The 21,438-nt window shown below is 36.2% G+C and overlaps 1 protein-coding gene across 2 annotated transcripts in view; it reads left to right on the forward strand.

The window, feature by feature from the left end:
- Positions 1-21,438, forward strand: part of FBXL4 (F-box and leucine rich repeat protein 4) — a 67,895-nt gene that overhangs the window by 12,617 nt on the left and 33,840 nt on the right. The window contains exons 2-5 of one of the 2 annotated variants that reach the window (XM_019743411.3): positions 1,819-1,936; positions 2,582-3,164; positions 9,949-10,294; positions 19,514-19,758. In XM_019743411.3, coding sequence (XP_019598970.1) covers positions 2,653-3,164; positions 9,949-10,294; positions 19,514-19,758 — 1,103 coding nt within the window. In that variant the 5' untranslated portion in view covers positions 1,819-1,936; positions 2,582-2,652. The remainder of the gene's footprint in view (positions 1-1,818; positions 1,937-2,581; positions 3,165-9,948; positions 10,295-19,513; positions 19,759-21,438) is intronic. The other variant, XM_019743414.3, reaches the window with a different exon arrangement.

Consider the following 21,438-nt stretch of genomic DNA (forward strand, 5'->3'; position numbering starts at 1 on the left):
ACGCTTTGTTACTCTTCTCCAGAAAATGTCTTGTTCACATTGTGCTATTATTGCTTGTTCTTGGGGTGCCAGTTTTTCCAGTTAGTCTACCTGCTGGACTGCCCCTCACCGTGGTTCATTTTCTCTTGTGGGCAGTAGGTTTTGAATGTGATACATCTTAGAAAGGGTTTAATTTGTCCTGTGCTGTGGAAGCATCCCTGCAAAGAGGTTTCCCATCTGCCCCTAACAGGTCCTAACGTGTTACTAGTTCAGGACTTTTTCTTTGTAAGTGTTTTGGTTTGGGGGTTAGTGTGGATTCTACACCATAAAGATAGTATGAATTTAGGCCCCCAGTCTGTGCATGGTACATGCCGAACGGGGTTCTGATTTCACTCTGGTGACTTTCCCCGTTGCCTAAGTGGATTTCATTCATGTCTACTTGGGCTTCCTGGCCAGTGAGCTAAGTTTCCATACTCCTGGTTTCTTGGATAGGGCGATCTTTTTCCTTAGCTTTGGCTTTATGAACGTACTTCCTAATGTGACCTGTGGCTTGAAATGACCTTTCTGCATGGGTGTTAAAAAATCTCCTTATAGCCATTAAGGCCTGTACCTGGTTCCATGAGTCATATTAGCTTCAATTCTTGCTCTCTGCTCTTTGATTTTTCTCATTGTTTCTTACAACTGTGGATTTTCCTCACTTGCAGCTGTTTTTTTACTGTTTTATTTGTTACATTTTGTCAAGCATTTTAGTGAGTTTGGATCTGGCTGGGATTGAGAAACAAACATGTTAGTATGTAATTTTACATTATTTTAGAGTTTCATAATTTTTTTTGTTTGCTTATCACCTTTTTGTCAACATGTCAATATTTTGTGCTTACCGTGTTTCCTGGAAAATAAGACCTAGCCGGACCGTCAGCTCTAATGCGTCTTTTGGAGCAAAAATTAATATAAGACTCAGTATTATATTATACCCAATATTATATTATATTATACTATACGTGGTATTATAATAAAATAAGACCGGGTCTTATATTAATATTTGCTCTAAAAGATGCATTAGACCTGATGGTCTGGCTGGGTCTTATATTTGGGGAAACACGGTAGTATGTGCTGAGTACTTTGAGAAACAAAGGTCTTTGGCTAGATTCCCTCCTTCAAGAAACTTAGTCCTAATGTAGACCCTTGTAGATCTAGGATATATATCTGATATAAAGGTAATAGCAGGAATAAGCTTATTTATGTGTTTTATAAATTACAATGTTTCACAATCTAAGTGCTAAAATTTTGAAAGGCTAGCACATTGCTCTACTAAAGAAAAGTTGGTACATTCCCTTTCTTTTACTTAGGAGAAGTTAAACTTAAGACTTTACAGGTAAAAAAATAATTATGTTTGATTTCCTTGTTTGTGTAGACAAGAGGTTACTTGATGCAGACAGGTCAGCCCTGGGTAGAGCTGGCTGGAACAATGGCAGTCACCCAGAGAGCTGCGGCCTCTTCTAACTGGGGTCCTCTTGACTGTTAAAAGTTGCAAATTAGTCAAAATTTTAAAAACCACTATTTGGTCCCAATAAAATATGTCTGCTGGCATAGTTTGACTCATAAGCTGTGGGTTTACAATCTCTATATAGAAAGGGTTCATTACTGTATTTATACATTCATAAAATTAAAAATATATATGTTAGTTATTCATTAATTGTTCACAAATTCAGAAAAATGTGACCTATTCAATTTGAAAGTTGTTTGTCTAATAAGTAACTGTTCATCTATGATAAATCTTTTTGGGATATTTGACTTCCTAAGTTGGAAATAGAAATATTTTCTAAAACTCTCATCTTACAGGTAAAAGAATGTCACATTTCAACATTTGTAACTGAAATCAGCATGCAATTTGCAGGCCACATGGATGAGTGCCAACTTTTGCATTTCCTGTGTGTATCCTGTGACCATTCTATCTGGGGTGAGTGATTTCTAAGAGTGGCTGGCAACAAACCAGATGCCAGCCAGCTGTGGACTGCCCTAACAAATAATGCTAAGAGTTATAAATTAAACACTGTCTGGTGATCTGTGATGTGTAAGGAAGTTAATTTAGTTTGTCTGGATTAACTGTCACCTCCAGAAAACTATATTCCTATAATGTGAAATCCGTACTTAGCGTGTTTGGACATGAGTAATAATTAATAATAGGGAATCATTTGTTAAAAAAGTGAAATTGTAAAATGCCAAAGATTCTTTTGGATTTACAGCACTGTCTTAGTGGTTCACCATATATTTTAAATAACTTTAATTTTAAAAGTTCAAGGACTTAGTATTTCTTGAATGATAGCTATAATTTTGCATAAAATAGGGGGGTTTGGATCATTCATCTTCCATTGCCTTATAATATTAGTTTTGCTTCTCATATAGCATAAAATTGTATACATTTTTAATACTTAGTTTTCTTAAAAACACATTAGATAGATTATACCAGAGATTCACGTTTACTGTGAATTTTGGTTTTTCAGTTTCATTCTCGGAAATTACCTTGAGTTAAAAGCCTGTTTATTACCTTATTCATGCTTATTTAAATTATTTTACTTCACCAAGCCATTCATTTTTTTTTTAGAACATCCTTCAAAGAGTTCATGCGTCTTTCTGAGGACATCTGACCTTTTGAACTTCATAATTCACATCTAGATGTCAACAGTCTTCCCCATGTTAACAGTTCTGACTATGTTTTATTATTTATGCCTTCGGCGCCGAGCCAGGACAGCTGCAAGAGGAGAAGTAATGAACAGCCATAGAACTGTAGAATCCAACAGCAGAACTTCCCCTTTGAATGCAGAGGTGGTCCAGTATGCCAAAGAAGTGGTGGACTTCAGCTCTCATTATGGAAGTGAGAATAGTATGTCCTATACCATGTGGAATTTGGCGGGTGTACCAAATGTATTCCCAAGTTCTGGTGACTTCACTCAGACGGCTGTGTTTCGAACTTATGGAACATGGTGGGATCAGTGCCCTAGTGCTCCCTTGCCATTCAAGAGGACACCGCCGAACTTTCAGAGCCAAGACTATGTGGAACTTACTTTTGAACAACAGGTGTATCCCACAGCTGTGCATGTTCTGGAAACCTATCATCCTGGAGCAGTCATTAGAATTCTAGCTTGTTCTGCAAACCCCTATTCCCCAAGTCCACCAGCTGAAGTAAGGTAAGACTCATTTTCTAATAATCGAGCTCGATGGCTGGAAGGTTTGGTTGTTTTAACATTGGAGGGCATTTTTATTGGAATCATTCTCTAAAGTCATTTAAGCAAATTTGATTTTTAAAATTTTCCTTAGTTTTGTGATAGGGAAAGATCACGCATGTGAAGATTTAATGCATTCTTCATACCTGTAGCACCTCACACCATGATATTCATAGATTCTGAAATTTGCATGTCACAGAATTTTCTGTAAACGAAAAGCATGATTTGAACTAATTGAAACATGCCCCACTCTGAGAAGTTAGGAGGAACTATGACTTCTAACGTATTTTCAAACAGGCATCATGTTACTGCTTTTAAATACTGAGAGGCGGTCCATAGAGGATTAGCTTTAATATTAGGTGAATGTTTCTCTAACAAGCATATTCATTTAAAAATAAATGTTGCTTTAAGTAATTCATTCATTCTCTCTAAAAGCCTATTTATTTACACGATTAATTTGCATAGCAGTGCCCCTATCTCTTGCTCTTGTAGTTTAGCCTCCTTATTCTTTAAAATATAATTATTTGACCAGTGGTATATTCACATTTCAATAATTAGAAAGTGCAAAACACAGTCTTGTGTGTGCTGTGTTCTCCATGTGCCCAGGACATACCCTTCCTTCAAAGAAACCACTCTTATCTACTTTTTTTTGTATTTTTTCCATAGTTTTATGCAGATATCAGCAAATATATTCCTATTTTCTTTGTACACAAAAATAAGCACACTGTTCACATTTTTCTGTACCTTATGTCATTTAGTAGTATGTATTGGATCTTTACATATGAGTGCAGAGAGCTTCTGCATTCTTTTCTACAGTTGCAAGTAATCTACAGAGTAGTATATGTGTACCCCACCTTATTAACGACTCCCCTTCTGATGCATACTTAGTTATTTCCATACTTGTAAACATTAATACAGTGAATAACCTTGTCACTTTACATGTGTGCAAGTTTATTTGTGGGTAAGTTCCCAGAAAGATTGCTGAGCCAAGGGTCTATGCATTTGTAATTTAAATATATAGTGCCAAATTTTTCTTCAAAGAGGCTCTACCTGTTTTTATTCCCACTAGCAATGTATGTGCATACTGCATACATGTTTTACCAAAGCCTCACCTATAGACTGTGTTAATACATTTTAATATCATTGTTAGATTGCTAAACAGTTATCTCATATTAATTTTAAGTTAAAATTATTTTATTATCTCTGAGGTTGAATATCTTTTCATGTTTAAGAGCCATTGATATTTCCTTCTCCTTGAGCTATCTCATCATATTATTTGCCCATTTTTCTATTTCTTGTTAATATGATCAGTTTTTAGATCTTTGTATCAGTTTATAAATTCATTCATTAAATATTTGCATGTGTAGCACGAGCTAAGCATTTTTCTGGGTATTGAAGCCTCATCAGTAAACAATGAACAAAACAGATAAAATTCCCTGCCCTTATGAGCTTATTCTAGCCCCTAGCAATTAAAACTGTAGGACCCCAGCTGTGGAGGGGGAGGGCGGGCAGGGATCAGCTGCCACTTGTCACACTGCTTCCTTAACGTCCCTGTTTCCTTAACTCTAAGGGAACTTCCAGCATGCTAGTAAACAACTGCAGAGGACAACTTAACTCAAGCTGAAGACTGCTGGTGTTATATAATCGTTATTTGTTCTTTTCAGAATTACTTGGCTAATTCATTGTGAACAATTATTAATACATCAAAAGTTTTTGAAACACAGAAAGCCAGCATCTTTTAATACACAGATTTTTTTTTCCTAAGAAAAAAAAGTACTTTAGGCAGGATCCTTTCATAGGTGAGAATTGATTTATTAGACTCAGTCATTCTTTGCCTTTTACCTACAAAGTCATCCACTTTTTTCTTAAAAAGCTGAACAAATTTGGGGATAAAATCTATGAAACATGTAATGTCTTTAATCTGAAAATTAATGTCTGCGTGATTTTGAGTATAAATTATGCTCTTGGGTTCTTAACTGAGAGCTAAGCAGACAACTTCATTTACAATGTATCTCTAATGTACTTAACTGATTTTTAGCTTTATCTTACTGAAAATACCATTAAATTTTAGAAGAGAAAGAATCTAACCAATATGTATTATTGGAGAGTAAAAAACGAGCCTCTTAAATTTTACTGATTATGGAGTCAATAGATTTTTTGCTGTTTAACAAACTTGTTAGAAAATACCAAAAGAGAAAATATGCAAGAAAAAAAAACACAACACAGTTTTTCTGCCCAGATTCAGTAACTGTTAACATTTTGGTGAATTTCATTTAGACAGTCAAAGATATTGATTGAGCACCATCTCTGCTAGAGAGCCAGATGAATGCAGATGTTCTTTGAGTGTGACTCTTAAGATCTCGACCAGTGATTTCCAGACTTTGGGCTTTCGCAGAGCTCTTAGATCCAGTGCCCCAGAAAGAGACCTTGAGAGGACTCTTCCTGTCCAAATGATTTGTTAAGGAAGTGCTCCTGGGGAAACCAGTAAGGGACTGGGGAAAGTGCCATGGGGAAGGGAAGTAGCCAGGCAAGGATTTCACCTGTGAACTTCCAGTCTGCCTGGAAGCAGAATTGCTGGGGGGAAGGGTTCTTACGCTCCTGCACCATCTCTCCCTGGCTGTGGGCTGGCGGAGTGGGAAGGGGAATGCACATGAGGAGGAAGAGATTGCGATCGTATTAAAGAAAATGATTGGAATAAAGGCACATACATGCCACCCTCTGAGTGATAGAGGCCCCAGGAACCCAGGTAGTTTTCTAAAGAAGATTGCAGGTAGAAGCCCTTCGGAGTGCAGCAAGCAGATGGGGCACACAGGCCTGTCCAGGAGCTCTAAGTAGGGAACGTCAGTTACAATAAACCAGTGAACATAATAATGATAATAAAAATTAGAGAACTGATATAGGGTTGTCAGATTATGTACTTTGTTAAGTAGGCACACATTAAAAAGGCAAACAAATGAAACACCAACATCATTTATTGTCACCATCATTTCATAAAAAGTAAGCTTAGTTTATCCTGAGAAATTAGCATGATAAGAATCTCAAATAAAGAATGGTTGGCAAATATACACATGTATGTGTGCATATTTTTATATATACCAATATAGTCCTTTTTTTTTTTTAATATCTAGTCATGGAAAGCTCCATCACACACTGTCATTTGGGAACCACTGGACTATACTGCTTATTAATTTAAATGAGCACCTGGTTTTATGCCCACCTTAGGAATTAGCAAATGAGAGAGTGTGTTGGAGTAGCTCAGGAATTTATTTGTGGGAAATGGACTTGTAGTCCTAGAATATTCAGAATTTAAAAGCAATCTTTCCCCATTTCGTCCGGTTGCATTTCTTTGTTCAACGAATGAAGTAGAAAAGTTACAGGTTGTTCTACAAGATCTCAGAGCGTTCTGACTTCTTACCTAGTGCCCTGTTAAGGAAAAAAACAACAAAAAACGGTGGTGTAGAATGTCCTATTCTTGAGGATAAGATCTTAATGGATGCTTGTGTAAGAGTCAGAAACTAGGCTAGCCCAGGGTTACACATTGGAAGAGAGAGACGGAAAAGATGAGAAAGAAAACGAGGCCGTATTAAAGAAACTAATTGGAATAGTTATTTGGGGATAAAATTTAATGGTATGGATCTCTTCTGGTTTGTTTTTGTTTTTTGAGTGTTAAAAGCATTTTCACTATATGATATTGAAGTTAAGAAAGCAAGGAGAAAGGAAGTAACTGACAGAGAATTTGCTGCCAAAGGGAATTGCTTACGCAACGATTTCACAAATTGGTGTGGTCTGGCCTTCTTGACTTTGTGGGTCAAGAAGCATGATTTTGACATTTAAGTCAGAATTGACCAGACCTTGTATTGGTTGATCCTTTTTAAAGCAGATTCCAGTTTGTTAGCGCTAATTAGAGATGGGCTGGGAGGCAGGAAGTGTATAGGTACCCCTGCCAGCATACTTTTATTGTTGTTGTTTTCCAGTTCTATCCCTTCACTTTCAACTGGTGAAATGGAAGAAAGTTGGCAAGAGAACTTCTTTGTGTTGGCTACTAGATATACGTGCTAGCCAGGAGAAATTTTGATTTCGGGAAGCTTTTTGCATCCATGTGCCTGGCTTCCAATCTGAATACGTTAGAAAACTTGCTTTTTCATGTTTCCGTTGATGAACTCTCTCTTCCTCTCTTATCTACATGCTGCTTCCAGGGATCCCTAGAGAGAGTTTCTCAGTGGGCTAACAACCGCTCAGCAGTCACACAGAGTGGTTTGTTTCTTTGTTTCCAAGCACTGGACTCATAGTGCTCAGTACACTCAACAGAAAGAGAAGTAAGTGGGCTGGTGAAAAGAATGCCGTTGGTTACTATCCCAGAATTAAGTGGTCCGAGTACAGACCGAAGCACAGCCTGAAGGGGATTCCAAGCTGAATTTTGCACATCTGATACTGTAGATTTAAAATACTCACATAGAACATTGGAGGTTGTCCAATGTGTGCAGTAGATAAACACAGTGTGTGAGCGTATATAGTAAACACATAAATGTACAGACTACAAAGGCCATGAGTTAAAGCAGCTTAATCACATCAGCGCTGCCCTTGGCCTAGAGGACTAAGATTTTGGATTGTCTCACCAGAAGAGAGAGAGAGAGAGAGAGAGAGAGAGAGAGAGAGAGAGAGAATACATGTGTTTGTATTTGCTTGCTTGTTTTCACTAACTAGTTTTTAAGATTCTGGCTTTAGTTTTCTAGAATAAAAAAGATATTGTTATAGTCTCTTGTTTGGTAAAATAAATAACTTTCTCTTTCTAACTTTGAAATAACATATTCTAGTAGGGAATTTTCAATAAAAATTCACTTTAATAAAGATACCTCAAAATTAGTTTGTATTATTAGTCTCATAGTGAACGTTAATGTGAGTCAAATGGCCACAGACCTATAAAATAACTTTCCCATCTTGTTGTTATTTCTCTTTACTTTTTAGGTTATCAAGAAAAGTCAAAATAAAATACAAATAAGGGAATGATACTTGAAAGTATTTTTATATTTAGATATAGTTTTAAATCTTTCTACATCCTAACATTCTACTTTTTAAGTATGCTGTCTTATGATATATGTAGAAATTATGATACATGTATAACTAAATATATAATATCCATGGTATATAGAAGTCAGAAGCAAGAATGGTACTAAAATAGCATTAACCCTGGTATGTTTAAACAGCAAGAAAGGTTAAGGAAGTCAATTTAAGGCATCACATTAACCTTGTCTGTACTGCAAGGTACTGAGGACGTTAGTAGACGAATACATTATTAAAATAGTATAGTCCTGCTCCAGTCAGTGCTTTTCTTTAAGATTATATTTGTGATTTTATAATGTAATTTACATTATACTACAAATCAAGCTATACACAAAGAACATGTTTTTAGATTTAGATCTCAGTAGGTCATTGGGCCTAGGATGGGAACTGACATATCGGGGAAAAATCCTCATATAATTAATAAGTGTATAAAATATTTTAAGTGTTATTAGTTATCAGTGAATTATAAATTATGTCATACGGAGATATAGCTCACTATGAAATTAGTAATTTTTAAAAATAATTAATGCTCTCACTGGTGATTCTTCTATACTATTGGCATAAGCTTCTTTGAAAGCAGTTTGTTGTATATATTAAGAGACTTAAAAATATTCTTAGTCTTTGACATAAAATCTTTATTAAAAAATTCTGCTAACTAAAATAAATATTTAGGAATAGCATAAAAATATTTATTGAAGTATTTCCAGTCTGTGTTTTTAATTTTCTCTGCTATATTAGGAAGCAATATTAGAGAAATATTTACTTATGACATATATATGAGAATATTATATATATCTAATGATGCTATGTTATGAAGAATCTTTAAGTAATTTTGGAAAATAGTTTTATGAGAAGACATATGAAGAGATGGAATAAGAGTTGGGCCTTGAGGAGTAGATGGGCAGATAATTGTGGGTTAGGTATTTCATTGGGGGGAGACAACATGAACAAAGACACAAAGGTGGAAATAAGTTTATTATTTGAAAAGTAATGATTAATCTGACTGGAAAGGAGGAGTTCATTTTGGAGGAATAGGAAAAAATGTTATTCACCTGTTAGGTGTTAGATACTTGCTAGGTAATGAGGATACACAGATAACTGAAAGATGACAATAATGGAAATTTAGGAGAAGGGCGTATGTAAGAGACAATTTCATGAAAATTTTGACAAAACTTAATAACTGGATAAAAGAAAATCAAAGATAATAAAAATTTTGATTTTGTATGATGATAGTGACAGAAGTAGAAAAGGAGACCTTTGTGAGGAAGATGATAAGTTAGGTTACACATTTGGTTTAAGACATGCACACGAGAGAGCTTTACCACGTGTGCTTTCTTCTTACTTTGGGTTTACTTTTTCTTTTAAAACTGAATGTTGTTCTTCATGTACCTCCACCTCTAACTACCCATTCCAGTTTTTAACTGACCACATGAAATCTGCCAAAAAGGACTTTCTAGGGAGTTGTAAAAACAATTAATGTAGTAAAAATAATTTAAGTAATTAGGTCTTTGGCATTTAGTTCTTAAAATTTGTTCATGTTCTGGAAACAATACTTGTGTTTGGTTCTATACACTTTATTTAATGCCTTTGCTTCACACTGTAATGTATCGGGCATGCAGCCATAGCCTTACGGTAACAGTAAATCTCATTCTAAACTGTTTTACAGAGAAGTTTCTTTCTTTGGCAGATGGGAGATTCTTTGGTCAGAGAGACCTACGAAGGTGAATGGTTCCCAGGCTCGCCAGTTTAAACCTTGTATTAAGCAGATACATTTTCCCACAAATCTTATACGGCTGGAAGTAAATAGCTCTCTTCTGGATTATTACACTGAATTAGATGCAGTTGTATTACATGGTACGAAGGACAAGCCACTGCTTTCTCTCAAGACTTCACTTATTGATATGAATGATCTGGAAGAAGATGACTATGAAGAAAAGGATGGTTGTGGAATGGACAATCTTAACAAAAAGCTTAGCGGCACTGCCCTCAGGGAAGGGCCAAATAATGGATATTTTGATAAACTACCTTATGAGGTAAGCCAAAGATATTCAGTAGTAATATTGGGTATGACACTGTAGTTCTTTCAAGTTTAGGTATTAATACTTATTATCAGAGAAATAGAAGCATTGGTAAGGCGTACATAAGCTGATGTGTTGTATACTTGGATTTTGGGAAAACTAGACAAAATTCTGTTAAGTAGTTTCACCACTTTTGTTTTAGATTAACTTTAGTGATTTTGGATAAATGATGAAATATATGTTATTGTATCACTGATTAACAATAAGCAAAATACATGAATCAATAATAAATTATTCTCCACTTTAAGTCATAATTATACAATGTAAATATGGGTAATATGTGCTTAACTTTATATCAGTTAAGTTAAAGATAATTTCCCATTAAAAATAAGAGGAATAATAAAATTGTGAGAGGGATGCTTATACAATGTAGTAGTTCACAGTTTCTCCAAGTGTCATTTATTCTTCTGTTCCAGCTCTATTCTATATTCTTCTAAGTAGCTATAATTTTTGGTCTAAGCAGGTACAGCGTGCCGTTACCTACAGTCTTGTGTTCAGTGTGTCTCCACAGGGGCATTTCTGCAGTATATTTAGCATCCCTGGCTCCTGGGCATCAAATGCCAGTAGCACCACCCCCGAGGGTGGGGTAGAACCAGGCATTTCTGTCCCTTGCTGAGAACTGCTGTGTGTAGTTAAAAATAATATAATTCAATTTTTTAAAGAAAAATTTAAAACCTCTAATTGTAAGCAATTCGGACTGTGCCCCTTCCAAATTGGTGGGTATTTCAGGTTTCATTATAATAACACAAGTAGTTTAAATTGCATGGAACAATATGATAGCTTCTTGAATGCCTATCGGTAACTATAATGTCTGTGTAACATTTTACAGTTAAAATGCTATGGTACATCTTGTGAAATAGCTGAGGTTCCACATAGATGAATGTAAGGATCCAAGGTAATTCCGTCAGTATGCCTTGGGGACCATGATCCAACCCAGGCCTTCTAGGGCAAGTCTTGTGATATGGAAAGGAAGCTTCACAGATTGAACGAGACCCTCTGGTCTTTAGTGGGAGGAGGGAGGAAAGATGAGTGGAGTTGGGGAAAGAGAAGAACATGGGATAGTGACAGTGTAGTTCCCCAGGGCTGCAGGAGGCTCTGTCCCAACAGCAGTGGGAGCACTTCATCTGGAGGAAACGAAATCACTTCTTGGATTCTTACCCATTTCCTAGAACTACAACATAGAAATTTAAATTCAGCAAATACATGTTAAACACTTACTGAATTTTATCCAGGCCTGATAAAATAGTTGACACTTAGCATTCAGATGAATAACTGAGGGGAACTTTAGGCAGAGGGAAGAGAATGTACAAAGGTGTGGAGAAGTGAAACTGTGTGGGAACGCTAGCATTTCCATACGGCGGGAACAGGCTTTGATAGCAGAAGCTGCAAGAGATGAAATTAGATGGAGGCTCAGGGCTGCCTCAGTGAAGAACTCCACAGGACAGCGTGCATAGATGACAGAGAATTGGGACATCCTAGCATTGGCCGGGCACAGCCTGCATTGCTGCATACAGGGGACTCTGAGTTTTACCAAGAGATTTGCATTTTATCCAGTGGGCCTCACGGTGCTCTGTTTCTCCAGTACACGGCAAAATCAGTTGGGGGAGTCACACATACTTCAGACCATATAAATAGTTTACTTGTGGTAAAAAGTGAGAGCAGATCCAAGATTATACCTATAATAATTTCACACTCACTCTCTTTTGTTTTCTTGTATCCTTCATATGCTTTTTTGGAGTGGGAGAGAAAGTGTGGAATAATTGCTAATGTTCCAGGAATTATCCAGAATATGCAGGCAGTTTTGCACATGCTTCAACCCACAATTAGAATAATTGCCCAGGTGTTTGGCATCATGTAAACTTTGTGGTATTAAAAAGATTGAACCTCTTCTATAGTCAATAGGGAAACAGTGAAGGTTTTATTTTATTTATTTTAAGCAGGAAAATAACAGAATGAGATTTCTGTCTTAGATTTCTCTGTTGGTAGATGAAGAACTGACCAAAAGGAGGTCAGGGTGGGAGGTGGGGCATCAGTTAGGAAGCTACTGCAGTAATTTGGGCAAGAAGTGATGGCATCCGAGATATTGGAAGGTTTGGAAAGGAGACGAGTGAGAGAAATAGAGGTGCAGAAGGTGGGAATCAAAGGTAACTAGTGAATGTGGAGATAAAGCAGAACATCAGAAGGACTTCTAGGTTTCTGGTAGAAATGACTAAATGTATGGACATGCCATTAATCATAAAACAGTGGGTGCAGGTAGGAAGGGCATATTGACTTTGAGGTGCCTGTGATTCATCAAAGCAGACTTGTTGGGTTGAGAGGACAGTAGGCAGTTGCTATTTGAGTTTGTAACTCAGGAGGGAGGTCTGAGTTCACGTTTGCGTGAGTCTACTCGAGAGAGGGGAGGCGCATGATGGTAGATGAAATTGACCAGTGAAACTCTGTAGAGTGCAAATAAAGGGCCAGGAATAGAATTCTGGGCATATCAACATCTAAGAATCTCTTAGAAGAAGACAAATCAGAAAAGGCACAATAGTTTAGTGGTTACCAGAGGGTAAGGGAGGTGGGGGGTGGGAGATGAGGGTAAGGGGGATCAAATATACGGTGATGGAAGGAGAACTGACTCTGAGTGGTGAACACACAATGGGATTTATAGATGATGTAATACAGAATCGTACACCTGAAATCTATGTAATTTTACTAACAATTGTCACCCCAATAAATTTTTTTAAAAAAAGAAAAGGCACTTGGGACAAATATGAGATAGTCTTAAAAGCAAAGTGCTAGGAAGCTAAAGTATAGAAAACAAAAAGGGTGTCGTCAGCCACATTACTGCAGAGAGTAAGTTACAAGTGTCCACTTGTTTTGGTCATTGGGGAGTCTTTGATAATCCTTTACCATTACAAGTTCAATGGCACCATAACCGTAAGTTGAGGGATGAGAAAACCTTGCCATATTTGGTTAAGGCATGAAGCAGATGGGGGGAGAAGCAGAGACAAAAAGTGTTTTACTCACTGAGTAAAACAGTAATTCTGTTAATATACTCTAATCATGGGCTGTGACATGGGGAAGACTATCCATCAGAAATGAATAATACTTGGCATCCTAACACTGCACCCCCTTTGTGACACACTCAAAAAAGGGCATATTAAAATGAGGGCATATATGAGTTGTTACAGGTATATCTGTTCTCACTTACCTTTTAAAGGGAGAAAAGACGAGTGGTGTTCTGGGGGAAGCCAGAGTGGGAAGGTTTCTGTTTGTGACGCAGGCTGGGAGAGATTTCAGCATGTTCATATGCGGAAGGGAAGGAGCCAGTAGAGAGGGAAAGGTTCCAAAACCTGTGAGGGGTTTAATTAATACAACAAAGGCATGTGAAGAAACCAGGAGATGGAATCAGTCGTCCTGGAGGACATTAATTAGCCACGATGAAAGCAGAGTGCCACGCATAAAGAGTTAGTGCTGCGAACCACTGAGTGATCTCACAGTGAGTAAAAAGAGAAGCTCTTTTTTTCAAAAAAGTTATTTAATTACCCATATTATTTAAAGGAAACCCAAATTATTTCAAGGGGAAAAACACATTCAATTATGTCAAGTGATAAATATTTTTATCGTTGGAAATAAATGTATTATGAATAGAGTGGGTTTGAGGGCAGATAAACTGTTTTGAGGGTCTTTCCCAACACGTCACGTGCTGCATTCACTGTGGTACCAACTGGTGCTTTATGCTAGCATACCCAAATATAAAAGCACGTTTTGACAGACACTAGATACTAGGTGAGTAATGATTAATGGATGTTGTCCTGTAGGCCTGACACGTGTAATCTTTTATTTAATCAAAATCCGAAAGTATTTTTTCACATGTCAGTGTCATAGTCTCAGTAACTTTTCATTATTCTTTTTCTGTTCTGATATTTGCTTAAAATGTAATATTAATTATCATAGAATGTTTTCACACAGTATATACATATTTTAATATTGGTAACTTCTGTTTGGAATGATTCCAGAAATTGCTGGGAATTATTTAAATTACAAATCATCTGGAAAAAGTAAATTATTTATCCTCTGATACAGGGATATATTTAACTTTTAATGCCTCTTTGTACTGACTACTTAAAATTCCACTGAAATAACTTTTATTATTGTAGTTAAAACACATTTTTAATTCATTTTACAAATACTTAAGATTTTACTGTTGCTGAGCCCAGATAGTTCATAGGTTCTTTCAGACATTTAAGAAATAGAGAAATTCTATATTATTTCAAGTCTTTCATAGCATAAAGAAAAAGGAAAGTTGTCAACATTTTTACGAAGCCAATGTAACAAACACTATGGCACATGAGAAAACTACAGACTACAGTCATCCCTCGGTATCCTCTGGGGATTGGTTCCAGACCCCTCCACCCCTCCCGCATACCAAATCCTCAGATGCTGAAGGCTGTTATATAAGATGGCGTAGTATTTGCATATATGCACAACCTACACACATCTTCCTGTGCACTTTCCGTCATTTCTAGGTTACTTCTAATACTTGATGCAATTGTAAATGCTATGTAAATAGTTGTTATACTTTATTGTTTTAGGGAATAAAAAAAAGTCTGTACATGTTCAGTACAGTTACAACCATTGCAGGTCTAACTACATAGTACACGTCAGCAACAATGTAACATTTAAAAATATATATTTTTCATCTACAGCTGGCTAGACCTGCCAATGTGGAACTTGAGGATATGGAGGTCCAACTGTAATTTTACTTCTGCAAACAAATAAAATATAGTCTATAGAATTATTTTAAAAAATGATAAACAAAATCCTTCAGGATGTATTCCTGGAATTCAAGGGTGTTTGGGATTAGAATATAATAATACCATACATAGTACTGGGTGAAAAGGAGAAAAATCCTGTGATCATGTCAGTAGATGTACAAAATCGGTTGACAGCTGGACAGATAGCCAAAGTTTTAACCATGTCTTTTAAAAAGCAAACACTTTATTAAGCTATCTACTAATTGCCTACTACCAAATATCATGAAGCAAAAGCTAGCATATTTAATTAATTGAACACTAGAAATGCATTGTCCAATCTGGTAGCCACTAGCCATATGTACTATTTAGAACTCGAAACATGGCTAGTCTAATTTGAGATGTGCTGAAAGTGCTGAAGGATTTTAAAGACTTAATACAAGAAGAAGAAGAAAATACCTCAGTAGTAATTTTTATATTGATTACATGTTACAATGATAATTTTTAATATACCTCATTAAATAAAATACAACAATTAATATCACCTGTTTATTTTGACTATTTTTTAAACTTCATTGAGTAATAATTGACAAACATATTAGGTTGGTGCAAAAGTAATTGCAAATTTTACGATTATTTTTAACTTTTTAAACCGCAATTACTTTAGCACCAACCTCATATTTAAAGTATACATTGTGATGGTTTGATATACATTGTGGAATGATTACCAAGATTAAGATAATACATATATTACCTCACAACTCCTTTTTTGTGTTTGGTGAAAATGCTTAAGCTCTAACTCTCAGCAGCTTTCAGGTATACAATATTATTAACGGTAGTCTTTGACCTTTTAAAAGAATGTAGTTACTAAAAATTTTAAATTACATAGGTGCCTCATATTTGTGGCTCACATCCAAACTAAAGCCAGGAACAAGACAACGTTACTTAACATTGTTCTGAAACATACTACCCGATGCTGGAAGATGTAAGAAATAAAAGCCATAATTTTTTAAAGGAGGCTGTAAAATCATCATTTGCAGACAACTTGGTTATGTATTAGAATACTCGGGAGACTAGACCATACATTATTAGAAACAGTAAGTTGGCAGGTTAAAAAGTTAATAGACTTTAGGAACTCTAGAGACATAACAGACCATGAAGTGATAAACCATACCATGCTTGTTAGTACGAAGACACAATAAAGTAAAAGTGTCAATTTTCCTTAAAGTATTGGTATGTTCAATGGAGTCCCAATTAAAATGCAAACAGAATTTTTTGTTTTTTAATTTGAAAAGTTCACCTAAAAAACCATGAAATTCTCAGGAAAATTCTGGCAAAGAAGAATGATGGAGGGGGCAGTAGTCCCACCAGATACCGTGTTTCCCCAAAAATAAGACCTAGCCGGACCATCAGCTCTAATCGTCTTTTGGAACAACAATTAATATAAGACCTGGTATCATATTATATTATATTATATTTATTATATTATATTATACCAGGTAAGACCGGGTCTTATATTAATTTTTGCTCCAAAAGACGCATTAGAGCTGATGGTTCATCTAGGTCAGGGGCCCGCATCTAGACTAGCCAACTGCGGCCCCGCGATCCATTTTTTATTGGCCCGCAACAAATTCCAAAAATATATTTAGTTTACTTAAATAAACCAGGTGAGGCAATACGTACTTCACCTCGAGTGAGTGGCCCGGCTGTTTGTGTATTTTACCGCATATGGCCCTTGGTGAAAAACGTTGAAAAAAGTTTGGACACCCCTGGTCAGGTCTTATTTTCGGGGAAATATAATAAAGCATAATATGAAGCTGTAGTATTGATACCTGTTGGTCAACAATGAAGATAAATTCTCATTTGCAACCAAGCTATATAATGCATTCTAACACATAAATTTTTAAAAATTTAGAACAGAACTTACTTAATTGAGCCAGAGGGCTATTGATATGGACGTAATAATGACTAATAAATGGAATAGAGAAGAGTCCCCAAAACAGACCTTGTTTTTGTCTTTTTTTCTTTTTTCTGCCTTTCAGAATGACAAAATTTAAAGTATTGATACCAGTGCTGTCTAGGATATAGTGGGTACTTTTATACACTGGAGTAATTGATGCAGACGTTCTGAGGGTCAATTGTGTGTTTATGTCAAACTTTTAAATGCATGAAATTTACCAAACTAAGGTATATTTGTAAACTTTGCCAAGATATACATATGCACAATGATATTGCAGTGTAATTTGCAATAGGGGAAAAAAACAGGAAATATATCAATGAGAAATTAATTGAATTAGTCTGTCACATCTATAAAATGGAATGGGGTGGATTTGTATGTGCAGCTATAGAAATATCTACAAGATACATCATTAACTGAGAAAAGCAAGGTGCGAACAGTGTACATACTATTATTTTAGTGCAAATCCAAGAAAAGCATTTCATGCATATTTATCTGGAAGCGATCAGAAACACAGTTAACTGTGCTTACCAATAGGGAGAGGGCTTGTTAGATTTGAGGGTAGAGAAATTGAAACTTCTTTCCTACCTTTCTTCAATATTTGGGTTTCTAATGTTTTACCTAAATTTTCTTTCATTGTTTGTGTAACAATTTGCGTATCAACAGTTCAATTGTATCTGGATGATGAGATTTTAGACTAATTTTTAGTTTCCTTGTATTTCCCTATTTTTATATCTCACACACACACACACACACACACACACACACACACAGACACATTGATGTTATTTTTTTAAAAGCCCAGTTCAGATGTTAAAAATAAATAGCAACAACACCCAAGTCTTATCATACTTAATAAACGTTATTAGTCAGAAATGTTCATGCTTTATACTCTTTAAACTTATTTTAAATATCATATTGTTGTCACTCTTTATTTTGTAATATTTTGGCCTAAAACAGTGAAATTCTAACCTAAAATTAATACTGGGCCTACCTAGTCAAATAAATTGAAGAACATCATTGACGTTAAAGGGCACATTTGCAAAACAGAAAAGTGTAGCTAGGTAAATACACTCACTGCATTGAGTAAAAAACTCAACCTCTCATCTAAGGATTTTTACCATTTAGGAAATATTTGATCTTTTTTTCTTTTATGTTTCTTGGTTCAGAATATACTATTCAAGCAGTAGTTCTTTGTATATTTGTTTAGAAACCCCCAATTGTTCACCATTAAGAAAAAAAAATCTTAAGCTAGTTCAAGGAAATTATTATAATTAGCAATAAAAATCCTTTTAATTCCTCCTTTTCAGTGTTTTGTACCTGTCTGCCACTCCATCATCACTCCCAGCTGCCTGAAACTGGCCCGTTTTTTCTTTCCTGGAATTCTGCAATAGCTCCCACCCTGACTGCTTTCCTTTCCTGCCTCCCTGCCTTCAGTAGTACCCTCTGCAATAATCTTTCAAAAATACGAATCAGACTGTGTCACTCTGTAGTTTCAATCCCTTCAAGACTCCTCATTATTGCTTTCAGAATAATCCCAGCTCCTCTGTGAGGCTTTTGTAACCCAATCCTTCCCTCTGTCCTTTCACCTAGTTGGCCTCTCACCCTTTAAAGCTGAGCCTACCTGGTACAAGTCTGCTTTCACTGAGGGTAGTAGGCCTGTGTCTTGTGTTCGGCTCTAGTAGCAGTCTGTTTCTCTCTGTCAGAGCTATTAAAACGTGCCATTGTTCTTACCAGTTCCCACTGGACTCTGAAAACTCTGAAAGTGGGAACCCTTTTTCTCTATCACAGTATTTGATATGTAGATGTCTGGTAAATGTTGGGTCTATGAAAAATTGTATTATTCAGCAGATTACTGAAATACATCTTTGCTCTTTTAAAAAAAAGTAGTCAAGATGACCGAGTGTCGTGCGGGGAGGCCTGCGGGGTCTCTGCTCCCGCTCCCCATACAAGAACGCAGGATATGGTGAGGTCAAAAAGGAACACCCACGGAGCCATAGGTAGGGGAGTCATACCACTACGGTCTCACTGGAGGCTGGGTTCACTGGACGTGCGACCTGCTGTCCGTTTTGTCTGCAACCCACTGACGACTCTCCTCGGCTCTCCTCGGCTCTCCTTCGTAGCCGCAGCAGTTATATTAGCGGCTAATTGGCTAACTGGCTACAGCTGACGGCCATCTACTACCCGAGCCAGCACTCCTCCACGTGAGGCCGAGAGCCTGTAAACTACTTTCTGGGGCTCTGTCCCCACACTGAGTATATTGAACAATTTTGAAATGTAATATAGTCATATGTCTCTGTGGTTTCTTCTGCTCTGGATAATTGGATTGAATGTTGATTTTTTTTTTTTTTTTTAGTGTGTGAAAATATTGGTATAAAATATGATACTGTTGTTCTTCATTAGACTGTGTTATGTACTTAATAAAGTGATACTGTTCTTTTCAATCTTGATAATCTTGGTTTCTCTGCTTTAACGTAGCTCATTCAGTTGATTCTGAATCATCTTACACTACCAGACCTGTGTAGGTTAGCACAGACTTGCAAGCTGCTGAACCAGCATTGCTGTGACCCTCTCCAGTACATCCACCTCAATCTGCAGCCATACTGGGCAAAACTAAACGACACCTCCTTGGAGTTTCTACTGGCTCGCTGCACTCTCGTCCAGTGGCTTAATTTGTCTTGGACTGGCAATAGGGGCTTCATCTCCGTTGCAGGATTTAGCAGGTTAGTGCCAAACCTTACTGAGGTTATTTCACCAGCAGGCTGTGCTTACTATGTAGCAGTTTCCATAACAGCTTGAAAGTATATACCTATACTTTAAAGAAAAAAAATACATTTTGTGCATCATTATGTTCAGAATGCTTCTGCTTATAAAAGTGAATGAGTTTCACCATCCTCTCCAGCTAAACTTCATAATAATATGAAGGAAAACTGTGCCTTTTGCCTCATAGTTTTTAAATCCCTAGTAACTTTCAACAGAGCTCCTTTTTTTTCTTTCTCATATTTTCAGCACAGATGATTAACACATTTAAAAAACTATTTCCAAATCAAAATCTACCTCTCTAATGTGATTTGCCAGAAATGGAAAACAATTTATTATAGAACATTTTTAATTAAATCTTAATTACATGTGCAATACATCACCCAAATTTAGAAGCTCATTTAAACTAATTATATTGAAAATGCAATTGCACGCTAAATAGGCGACCACACTTGCAGACCTGCCCAGGTGTTTCTGCTCCTTTCTATTTAAGCATTTATTTTCCTTACTATTAAGTGTCACCTGTTAAACATTTGAAAGCTTGCACAAGTGCATATTCATTTAGTAATGCCATAGTAATTTTTATTATGATACAAACAGGTGTTTTTCTCTTAACCTTGATGATGGTTATTCTCATTGTATGTAAAAGTATACTCCCATCATTTCATTAGGTTAAATAATGAAGGAGTAGAAACTTTGGGGAAATTACCTGTTATTTTTGATTAATGAATAATCTTCTATCCTGTTTTCAGAAGTTGAAAATGAACTTCAGCTCTCCCTATACACATCCCCAGTGGATACACTGTTGAACAGTAGTTTATGAATCAAAAATGTGTATATTGAGCCTTGTTCCCCCTTGACTTACCTTATAAAAAATCAAAGTGCAATTCTAGAAAATGAAATAAATATTTGATACCATTAGATTTGGATGAAATAATGTTTGGAATAGTAAAATGTGTTCAAAAATGCTAATATTGATAGTTTATGCATCAAAGTAAAAAATATGCACAAGCAGGTAATGGCTTTTGGCACATGTTGAAACCATGAATGCACTGAGTGTCTTTCTTGTCTGCCAGAAGCAGCCAGAGGAGGGGTTCTTAGGTGAAACATTATTGTCTTGTGGGTCAGAGAATCTAAAGATTTTATAAGATGATATGTATACAGAATTCTTTTTCATTATGTAAATTTGCGTAAGAGGGGATATCTATAGTAGAAAAATAAGGCATTTCTTTTTAGCAATGTGATTTTAGTGAATTTTTATAGAATTCACATTTTAAAAATTGCCAGACATTTGACAACTATTTAGTGGAACACAGTTTAGTCCTTCCTACTTCCCCAGCTCAAACACATACACTTTATTCGCAAATTGTCCTCTCTGCTAATAAGATCGAGAAGAACTGAAGCTAAGGACGACTGGGGGTATTTAGAGCACACACTGCGGATTACAAACCAAGACAAACTGAGCAGATAGAACAATTGGTGTCAGTAAGCATTATTTTACATTATAAGGACCTTTCCGGTATTTTAATTACCCTCATAGCTCTTTCCTTAATGTTTCCCATTATTAGGAATTTATTGTTTGTTTTCAGCCCTTTATGTGTAAAGGCATTACTGTAAGTGTTGTTGACCAAGTAAAGAGATAT

Source organism: Rhinolophus sinicus, chromosome 2 (assembly GCF_057876585.1).
Source record: "Rhinolophus sinicus isolate RSI-liver-muscle chromosome 2, RSI-T2T, whole genome shotgun sequence".
Classification (NCBI taxonomy): domain Eukaryota; kingdom Metazoa; phylum Chordata; class Mammalia; order Chiroptera; family Rhinolophidae; genus Rhinolophus; species Rhinolophus sinicus.